The sequence below is a fragment of the Phragmites australis genome, chromosome 13 (assembly GCF_958298935.1).
Source record: "Phragmites australis chromosome 13, lpPhrAust1.1, whole genome shotgun sequence".
In the NCBI taxonomy this organism is placed as follows: domain Eukaryota; kingdom Viridiplantae; phylum Streptophyta; class Magnoliopsida; order Poales; family Poaceae; genus Phragmites; species Phragmites australis.
Genome location: NC_084933.1, coordinates 14,339,635 through 14,351,176, shown reverse-complemented (window position 1 = coordinate 14,351,176; position 11,542 = coordinate 14,339,635). Strand labels below are relative to the sequence as shown.

Here is an 11,542-nt window from a genome sequence, read left to right as displayed (position 1 = left end):
GGTTCCCCGAAGGTTCGCGCAAGATCATTCGACGACCCGAAGGGTCCCGTCGTCAGGGTGTCATCCAGTCAAAGGCCCAATGCCGCATTTAATAGGCACGCGCGGTCTGACATCCTGACATCCTGACATTCTCAGCTGCCCACGCCCAGTGTCAGACCCTGCCATGCACTGGCAGGGGGGCGTGGGTCCATTAAATGCACGGGTCCCGTCCCGTTTCATCCAGGTGCCTCGGGATAACGTTGCCAGAATTGAAGCGCTCCGCCTGCCACCCTGCCCTGGCAGAAGAACAAGACAGGGTGGGCGCACCGGGCACCTCTGAGGCTGCCCGGTGGGCCCCCTTTATGGCGCCCGAGGGCTTCCACAGTGGCGGGTGGTCGGATGCGCGCCGTATTTCTCCACCGCCCCTGTCACTTCGCCAAGACGAAATGATTGCGCCTTTCTCCGTGGCACCTTGGCATTCGCATCCCCTCTTTCCCATTCAGGATATGTTGAGGTCGGCGCGCCTATAAAAGGAAAGGATGGAGAACACGTAAAAGAGGGCCCCCCGACGAACAAGACCGAAGGAACCGAAAGTGTGTGAAGAAGAGGACGCAGACGCTCGAACCAGCTCAAGCCAAGCTAGAACACGAGAGCCTCAAGCTCTTTGTAAACGGCTCTCCCCTTAGAACCAGATACATCCTTGAAGAATTCCCTTCAAGGATAAATATAGCGCTCACACAGGAGTAGGGTGTTACGCCTTCGTGCGACCCGAACCTGTCTAAACCCCGGTGCACCCATCTTTTCCTCGCATTAGGGCAATCATCTCCCGCCAGCCATCGCATTTGTTTCCGTTCCCGCTTATTTCCCAAACAAGCTTTTTCAGGATCATCCCCCCGGCCGAATCTCTAAAAAGGGGTCTCTCGGGATCCCTGCGATAGGAGTTCACCCTCCGACACTACCCAAATCATTCATCTCAAATTCATCTTAAGATGATTACATACTTTGTCGTGTGTGGTTTGGAGATGATACAGAATCTAATTGGGATTTTATTATGAATACATATATGCAATCGTCGTGGTTGGAGTAACCCTTCTGTGGAAGGAACTCATTTAGTCAGCTATACCATAATCAACTTAACTGCTTGAAGTCATGGAATGACTTAAGTTGCACATAATATATATTGTGATTTGTATTTAGATTCAAAATACGAAGTCTATTAGGGACTTATATGTTTGAATCTTGTGATTGATATTTAAATTCATTTGATCTACTAATGATATTGAATATGGGAACATAATTTCCACACATACTATATGGTATGCAGCATCGTAATTGATGTTGTGTCTCTGTGTGAACTTTAAGGAATTTCCACACATGCTACAAGCCTAGCAATTTCACCACCTTAAGGAATGAAAATCTATTTTTGCTTCTATAGGGAAGAGATTGTGTTATTGAGCGAAATCAATTCTTCTTAATTACTACATTTGGTTTGACCAATTTGAGTGCTGAAACACTCCCCTAGGACTTTTGGTCTGGATCCCATTGAAGGTGTACGACAATTTTGAGGAGAAACATATATCGATAATTTGTAGTCTTTATATTGATTGATTTTATGGAATCAATATAGTTTGTGAAAGTATTATCCTTTTTAACTATGTGTATTTACTAAAACAATGGAGTTAGTCCTATGACACATCGTCTGAATTTGTGTACATATTTGTGTTAGGTATTTGGATGTTGAACATCCATAGACATTTGGATAGTGAATATCCATAATATGTCTATCAACTTGATATTGATTTGCATTTACCGTTTTTAGAGAGATTCCTCTGTTTCCGCACTAGCTTGCAAGAAGCTTTATCCTTTGTGACCTTATTTCTCCCCCTCTTATTTTGATTTAGGAATTGAGTGGTTTTGTTTGGTACCTCCACTCTTTCCAGCACATTCTTAGCAGGAATGTAGAATTTTGGTGACACTTTTGTTGTCAGTAAATACATCTGGCAGATTATTTGTAATATATTGCAAATTTATGATTCTCCGAACTTGGAGTTTAGATTCTTGAGCACGTGGATATGATAACTGAATGTGAATGTATGTGACATTCTCTTATGATATTTGATATTTTTTGTGGTATTAATCTCCCCCTAATACCAAGAATTGTCTTCAAAATGTTATGAGCATACGAGCAATAAATATGTCCCATGTGAAGGAGTCAAGGTATTATATGATTAATAGATACTTATATCTCTTATGAATCTTCAATGCCCTTTGATGATGGCGGTGGTGATATCGGTACGTACAGAACGTAATTGATTCATAGATACGAAATACTTGGTTGAGGCCAAATTTCCACGTACTAATTGCAATGGAGGGAGCTGTATGATTGCAGTTGGATGAATTTGGTATAATGATGTGGTGTATGAAGCTGCATGTCACTAACAAGATATTGGCAAATTGTAATTTTATGGTTGATCATGCAAATGATTTGAATCTCTTGATAAGAGATTCAGCTAGACCATTATGAATATGCACATAGGTTACTTGATGCAATAGTGCCTAAAGTCAAACAATAATTGAATGCACGTTAAGGAATGACATTATCCATGTGAATGCATTTAATTTTGCATCTAGGTTAATTTGCTCTAATTTTAATTATTATTTGAGCAATGAGTTTGGCTATTTTGTAGATGCATAAATCAACATTGTAGAGTACCTAGATGGTCCATAAAATTGCTGAATAGAGTCACATTTATGTTCTTGAATGCGTTCAAAAAATTGGATGGCGTATTATGAATTTTAAGGTAAGAGGTGGTGCACACAAATCTGAGGATTTTGGGAATTGACGCTGTGACCAATAGAATTGTTAATAATTTCTCATCATCTCTAAGGTAGAATGATCAAGGCAATCATGCCAGGCCTTGATTTGATTATTTTATGTATGTATAGTACAATCCAGACAGTATATAGACAAGCTTGTCATATCTGTTATTTTGATTAAGAGAAGAAATTCCTTTTTTGTCATTATGGGTTTTAATATGAAAATCATTCTAACGGATATCTCTATAACTTAATAAGGTACGGGTTGAATCGGGATATAATAGAGCATCATCGATTATGACTTGAGTACCCATATGAAGAGTAATTATAGCACGCCTAGAGCTAACAATCACTGCATTGCGTTCAACGATTGTCAAAATATTTTCTTGTCTCTTAGTAAGAGTTTGAAAATATTTTGTTTCGCTAAGTATAGAATTTGTGGTGAAATTGTCCACAAGGCATATTTCCTCCTCCATCTGATTGACTTCAGTAGAAATCTATATTTAGAAATGAAAAATTTAATATAAAATTATTTATCAAATATATAGAATACATACAAACTTTATTGCATATCAAATGTGCTTATATATTATTGTGGTATACAATAAAGTGATGATAACATATTATATTACAACATTATGTAGGACATAGATATGATAATATCTAATTAATTAGAAGACTAATTGAGCTCTCCAAACAAGTCGTTAGAAGCAAATTCCATGATCATGTTGTCGGTGCTTTCAAAGTCCTTTTGCTGCTACAGAGGGATGTCATTGTCCGGTTCTAGAGGAACGCTTTGGGAACAACTGGTCTTCCTGGTGGTGTCAGGCTGAAGATTGAAGTGCACTTCATATCTTTTGACTTGAGCTGGTCGGCTTCATTCAACGAACTTGAGATAGAGATCAATCAAGTGTCTAGGGGTGCGGTATTTCTTAGTTTTGTGGCTGTAACAACCACATTTACGACAAATTTCATATTTGTCTTTGTTGTTATTGGAAATGCCTTTTCTCTTGTTGGGTCCATAGAATTTCTGCTTCTTGTTACGCTTCTTGTTGCCTTTGAAGTTCTTAAGACGACGTTGGTTACCATCGAACTTTGTGGTATTCTGAATATTAGAATTAACTTCAAGTAAATGAGTAGTGCCTGTAGGGCGTTGATGATGATTCTTCAAAAGAAGTTAATCATGCTTTTTGGCCTGAAGTAAAGTGTGAATTAAATCAAAATAGTGCTGGTAATTCCTAGCATGGTATTGTTGTTGTAATGCCCTATGGAAAGGAGCATTGTAGACAAAGTTTTTTTTTTAATTTTCTTCGTATCTGTGGGAGCTTTGTCTCAAAATAGCAACTTAGAGCAGATCTTGTAAACAATATGGTTGTATTCTCCAATGGGCTTAAAGTTCTAGAGGCGAATGTTGGACCACTCGTGTTGTACTTCAGGCAGAATGACTGCCTTTTGCTGTTCATAATGCTCTTTGAGTGAGTTCTATAGATCATATGGATTCTCATCCATCAAATATTTAGATTATAAATCTGGATGAAGATGGTGTCTTATGAAATATAAAGCCTCATACTTGATTTGATCTAGAAGTGGCAGATCTTCTTCTTGTGGAGGATTAATCGACGTTATTAGTCCACGGGACAATAGATTTATCTTGATGTCATTCGCCCAAGTTAGTAGTTACGACCATCAAATTTGAGTCTGTTGAATCGACGTTGGACATTTTGTCCTACAAAAATGACCAATGATTGAATAAATTTACACTTTGGGTAAATTGAAGAATCATGATAATATTGTAATAATATGCAAAAATTATAAAATCAAATTGAGACTTGAATTACATAGTGTAGACCTCGGATTGTGTTGTTAACATGTTGAAGATAATTACAAAAAATAGTGTAGATTTCGCAGCAGTAGTAGGCATAATATGACATTTGTCAGTAGACACCTATGTTCCTATTACCTAATGTTATATTCATTTAGAATATCAGGTAATCACATAGAAGTTAATCACCAAAATGGCGTAGACCTCTAATTTATTGAATTAACACGTTGACGGTAGTCACCAAAAGTGGTATTGACCGCACAATAGTGGGAGAGTAATTCGTTGTTATGAGCATAATATGCAAATATTGTAGTAGATACCATAATATTCACGACCTTGTGTTATATTATATTAGTTGAGATAGTCACTTAAATTTTGCATTAAATTCTACTTTTAATTACACTCTTTGTTCTTTTATGAAGCAATTTTGGGCTTAAATCAAAATATAAGTGCAGAAAGTAATTGAAATATAAAATAAATTGCAAGAATTTAAAATCATAGAAAGGTAAAGACATGTTTTTGTGAATGCGGTGACACAAAACATGGAACATGTTGCAAATCTAGCACTTATTGGATCTAGAAATGTTTTTTTATAAAAATACATAAACTAGTACAAATATAAAAAATATAGGGGCTATAATAGAAATAATACAAATAATACTATTTATATGGGCTATTTATCGAGACCCAAGGGGCCTAAATGGAAATAGCCAGCCATTACAATTTTTTTTCTTTCGAGCCTAAAATAAATGTTGGGCCGAAGCCCTTTCATTTTTTTAGCCCAAACTAGCAGGAGAGGGGATTCTTTTTCCGTTGCATGCAAGGGCTAAGCAAACCTAGGCTGCAACCCAAGCAACCTTTCAACCCAAGGCCCGGCCACGTACGCCCCCTCCCCACACCGTATAAAAAGGGAGGCAACTAGCGATTAGGGTTTGCAGCCCTAATTGCCCCCACTGTGCCACCGCTGCCTGCCGAAGTGCCACCGGCCATCGCCTGCCGAAGAGCCACTGAGATGGAGGGTCGTGCCACGATGTGCAAAGGGCGGCACCGATGCGGGCTGTTGTTAGCCAAAGATGGAGCGGCCGCCATGGACCATCGTGAAGCTTACCTAGAGTCATCGTGCTGTGAAGCTGAGTCTGCCGTCGGAGGAGGAGACCACCAACGTGAAAGTGGATCCCGTTGTCACAGTGGGTCCAACCCGGTTGGATCTAACTCTAGTTGTGGTGAAGGAGGCCGACACGGAGGCGTCGGCTATGTGGCGGGGATTGGTGTGGACGCGATCGTTGGGGTCCCCTTGGACCTGTTGAATCCGTCGCCATTGTGAGGACGAGCCGCAATTGAAGGGGTTGCACCACCACACACGTCTATTTCTGTCACCATGGTCATCATGCTGATGGCACGATGTTGTGAGTACAGATGGGTCCCGCCATGAGCACTTATACGTTGGCCATGGAGAAGACCATGAAGGACGAACCGAGGAGGGTGATGTAATTGGTGATAGCATCACGATGCACATCAGGTGTGAGAAAGTAGGCCAGGAACATCATCCCCAAGTGCCATCAGAGAGGTTAGTGCGTAGTGGATCGATGGGGAAACCATTGGTGCTTACCTTCTGTGTAGGTTGATGTTGTTTCTACCTAGTGGAGAAAACTATCATATCTAGTAACATATTACAAGTAATTGTAGAGAGACAAAGTGGAGAAAATAAAAACCCTTATTATTAATTTATAGGGTGCTTATATATCTATACATGTTGAATGATACGATAAAATGATATATCTATTAAAAAGATATCCCTTTCTAATAGACTCAACTCTTGATAGTTGATAATTGATCATATGATTAAACAATTAAAAAATGTCTCTTCACTAGAGGTAGTTATTTCACAACAATTTCCACAGGAACTGAACAGTTTCACGTTAAATTGCTACGTTCCAAATAAGCCCTGCAACAGCAATAAGAACAAGAAAATTTTTGCTTAGGCAGAAATAGATAAAGCAGAGAGTAAAATTTTGTATGATTTTGAACGTGCTATGAAACTTCAAATTTCGAGCAATCCGCTCAACAAAAGAAGTCGGGGTAACCATAATGGAAACCAAAGCTGAAGCTTCAGAAGCATCGCAACGCTCAAAGGAAATGCAGAATAAGATATGGACAGATTGAGCAATGCTACTGCTGATTCTTCGCAGTGTAATTTTACAAAGTAAATATATACAGAGGTGGCTCTGTCCCATTGAGACATCCAAATAAAGGACAACAATCGTTCTATTATCAGCTGGCAAGGGATGGCTTGAAGTACATGCAAATAGGTGGGTTGATCCTCAGGATCGACAGTATTGCAGAAGGAACTGTCCAGATCCCATCACCGCAGATCAAGCCAGAAGCAACCGCACCCGCAAAGTTATCACACTCCTTGCGGTTCACCCTCTCCCACACAAATAGGATAACTGTCCCAACAAACATGTCGATGGCGAAGTACGCACCAATGTAGAAGGGAATGGCCATGGCCATCGGGATTGGAATGAATTTGGACATGCTCTTTGGAGTTATGTCCCGAAGGAGGTTGATCACAAGAGCCGCAACAAAGAAACCAGAGCAGATCGCTAGGCAGTGCTGGGGCAGTGCAGAGAATCCTTCGATGCCCAGAATTGACATCTCACGGAAGATTACAGCATATGGAGCTTTGAACACGCCATCAGGGTTGCCAATATCGAAAGCAGTCCAGTAAAGCCAAAAGGTGAGTGGAGCAATGATGCAGCCAAGGGCAGTCCCAATCAACTGCGACACAAACATAGACCTTGGTGAAGAGAGTGTGAGGTACCCAGTCTTGAAGTCCTGCATGAGATCAGCTGCTGTGGACACAATGGACATCATAACACCGCAAGCTGCTAATCCAGCAATCACACCACCATTCTGACCAACCCATGATGCAAAAATAAAAAGGCCAATCTTTCCATATGTGGATGCAAGGTTCCAGTCAGTTAGGCCAGTGCCATACGAGTTGCAGAAGGCAAGTAGGGGAGCAACAATGTAAGCTGAGAGGACGAGGTACCACTTGATCTGTGGGAAGATCATTGGGACAGTTGCAGTTGATATTGCTGCAAGGCCAACATAACCAGATCCTGCCAACCAGGGAGGAATGCTGTCCTTTATGAATGTCTCATTCAGATGCTTTTCCGCAGCTGACAATTTAGAACCTTCATCATCTGCTCAAGAATTACCAGTGTAAGATTCTGCTACATAATGTATTGGTAGGTAAAAAGCATAAAATAGGAACATCACATTACCATCCTGAACCCGGACAAGTGGAAGTCTTCCTTGCTTTGAACGTGCATTCATTATTTCCTTGATAGTAGCATAGATGATCTTAATGAGGTTATAGAGACCGTCCCCAAGTATCACAGATACAGATATAAAAACCTGGAACATGGGGAGTAGATATAGCTTAGTTTTTGCTTAACATAAAGTTACAAAAAGTTATCAGCCTGTAAAGAAATAATACTCTAGTAATTAAATGTGCTATCCATATGTCTTTCGCTAAATACAAAACTTATTTGCCCACATATTGGAATTGAGTATTATTAATCAATGGCGTGTAGCAAATAAAACTTTCCATCACCATACCTTGTATCCATAGAGTCCCTTGAAGTCATTGCTTCCAAGGTTAGCTGGATACCATTCCCCAGCTTTTGTGGATATATATGGCCAAAGGAAACCCCAAGATATGATGGCACCAAGAAGTGTAGAGCAGTTAACAATATGTGGGCAAATAAGACCACATCCAATATAGGTCGGACTGAAATCAAAATAAAACCTACAAAAAGTGGAAAAGTTAAGTTTGTTGGAGGACATGCATATGGTATTCCAACTTAAAAGATTGAGTACTTTCATGTTATAAGATAAGCTGTAGCAGTCAAGCCTTCAGTTGCAAACTTTGAAGGCATATCAAAAGGCAGTCATAGCAAACTTACGTGTTCTTATATGCTGCAAGTCCCAGAGAAGGGAAATTATCGAAACCACAAGAATCTCCGACACCACTGAAGAACCATTTAAAGCAGTTCCAGAGAAAACTAATGCTTAAATACTTCCCAAGACACCTAACTTGCTTGCTGCAACAATGAAACAAAAGTTAGTATCACAAAAATAATTACAGTAGTTGAAAATAAATCAGTTTAAATATTTCAACTTTGCCCTAAACCATCTTTTCAGGTGTTCAGATTGGCTATATGAAATGAGTATGTGCAGAGCTGTGTCGAAATACTTCTGTAATATTATAATTTTATTAGGTTATAAACAGACATAGCAATAGAATTTTTTTTTTTCACGAACGAGGCCCACACCCCCAGCTTCAGAGGGCTGGGGACGCCTCGGGGGTGAGCGAAGCCCACCAGGGGCAGGGACGTGCCACGAAGGGGCAGCACCCCCGCATGCAAACGCCGGGGTTCGAACTCACGGCAGCAGGCAAGGCTCCACCGAGCCTTACCGCTGGGCTACGAGCCCGTTTGCATCAATAGAAATGAATAGTAATGAATTAGTTAGCAATAGAAATGAATAGTAAAAAATTCCACATATATTGTTGTGAACAGGTAAGAAAAGGGATTTTTAAGGACAAAACATTCTACGGGAAGAAGTAATGCAAAATTGCAAATCAAACAACGCAGTGCTAACTAATTCTGTACAAAATTAAGGAGCAATGCTGATCTATGTCTTACTCTGCAAGCTCAGCTCCAGTAATCGTGTGGAAGCTATTTATCAACATAGCCGTGGCAGTTCCGCTGGGATAGGTCAACTTGTAATCAATTACCATTACCTAACAAACACCAAAAGCAGACCACAGCTCAATAAAGTAATTAGAAACATGAGTCGTGCAAACTGCTCTACTTCATTAAAAAACGAACATGTAATCGCATAAACATATGGATGCATGCTCTCAAGTTTTGATTAGTACCTTGCGTAGTGCAACAAGACTAAACAGCCCAAGGAAGCTGACAACAAACATGAACCCGATCATCCAACCCAGTGAAGGATTCTTGACATCCACAGCCCTGTTACCAGGATAATCGAACCCGATAAGCTCGTAGGTTTTCTGATCCATCGCAAGCATATAACTTCCAAACCCCCCTGCAACCACAAGATAAGTTATTGAAAATCTGAAATTGAAGCAAAAGGAGGAAACTGTTTATTGCGACCAATGTGTCAAATGCAACACCAAAATCAGACTTTTCATGCAGCAAAATTTAACTTTCCCCTATCAGAATATAATATCAACCACATACAGGGTAGTCACAGCTTCAGCCTAGGGCCAACTACCGTGAAACAACATATGCAAAACAAAATCAAATCTTTCTCGAGCTGTACTGTTCTTTGACTAAGGCCTAAGCCACATGGACAAGCTCTAACAGAAAATCCTCAAACCACCAAGCAAATAGCAGCATTATATTATAACCTCTGGAACTAAAACTTGTAAACAATTGAACTCCGATCTAAACTGAACACAAATTAAACTAACGTGAACACAAGAACATAGTAAATTAAGCTCTCGACAATTGAACTAAATAAAACTCCGATCGTAAGTTAAACAGCATTTATACTCCGATCTAAACAAACTAGTAAACTAAACTAAATAAACTCCGATCTAAATAGCAGCAATTAAACTAGTATTACTCCACCTAAATTGAACACAAGAACATCGTAATTCGACCCCGACAAGCAAGGTCAACCTACCCGCAACTGCAATTAAAACATACCGCTGAAGGCGAGGCCGTAGCAGGCGACGACGCAGGTCTGGATGACGGTGTTCTCCTGCTTGGTGAAGGGCTTGGAGACGACGCCGAGCTTCTCGAGCGCCGTGGTCCACGTCCGAACCAGGAAGTAGCCGAGCAGCCCGGCGGCGACGTTGAGCGAGGGGATGATCCCCACCGTGAGGTTGAGCTTGTGCGTGATGAGGCAGAAGAGCACGCCCAGGACCGCGCTCACCGCGATCCCCCGCACCGTCACCTGCTCCCGCCACGACGGCACCGCCTCCGGCCCCGGCGCCGAGCCGTCCCCGGCGAGGAGCGGGCCGGTGATCTCCGCCTCCGAGCCCATCGGTCGCAGGCGATAGGGCTACGGCAATGCCTCCCTCCCTCCTCTCTTTGTTTCCTTTAAAAAAATCTCTCTTCCCTCTCTCTCCAGAGGTACACGACGAGGTGAGGAATCGAAGGGGTGGGTACCAATTAACGAAGGGGATCCCACTAATGAATCTCTTCCAGTTACTGGCGCCGTACGACACGAGGTCCTGGTTGCAGACAATGACGTGCGGGGCCGGGATTCCAGGGACCTTCCGTTTGGGCCCACGGACTTAGAGTTCGCGTAGGTTTCCTGGTGGCCGTAAGTGCCGGAACCCATGTGCAGGGTCCGCGCGCAGGGAGTATGGCTACTGGGACCCACATGATATCGTGGGGTCAAATCGGCTCGGTAGCTGTACGGTTCGACTGCGATTAATTAACCCGGATAGCAACGTGGATCACGAGGTAGGGACAGGTGGTGGGACCCGTAATGAAAACGGGACCCATATGTCATTTTCTACGCAAAGGCCGGCGGCGAGGAGTCCAGGTTCGTGCCGCCCTCCGAGCTGGGATCTTCTGCGGCGTAGGAGGCTGAGGTCCCCTGTCGTCCGAGTTCATATTGGATGTTCGTGGGGCCCTGGTTCAGTGGAACTACGGGCAGGTGGGTGGTCCGTGTGTGGTAGTTGGGTCGGGATAAGGTGTGGCGGGAGGAGGATCGATGGTGGTGGCGTGACGATAAGGACTTGTAAAGGCGTTACGCCTTCGTTTTCCGTTTCCGTAACATGAAAATATTCTCCCGATGGAGGCCCGAGTGGGTCCCTTTTGGCCTCTCGCTGCCGGTTGGGTAAAGATCATAGAAGCAATGGCTCATAGTCCA

General features: G+C 42.0%; 1 protein-coding gene across 1 annotated transcript; it reads right to left on the bottom strand.

Moving 5' to 3' along the window:
• Window positions 1-6,755: 6,755 nt before the first annotated feature.
• On the bottom strand, window positions 6,756-10,829 carry LOC133887728 (probable metal-nicotianamine transporter YSL6). Its single transcript, XM_062327695.1, has 7 exons — window positions 10,366-10,829; window positions 9,567-9,739; window positions 9,331-9,428; window positions 8,590-8,727; window positions 8,243-8,432; window positions 7,906-8,038; window positions 6,756-7,824 (listed from the first exon to the last, which is right to left on the bottom strand). Exons 1-7 carry the CDS (start codon window positions 10,703-10,705, stop codon window positions 6,890-6,892), a joined length of 2,007 nt encoding a protein of 668 aa, XP_062183679.1. The 5' UTR covers window positions 10,706-10,829; the 3' UTR covers window positions 6,756-6,889.
• Between the last annotated feature and the right edge of the window lie 713 nt (window positions 10,830-11,542).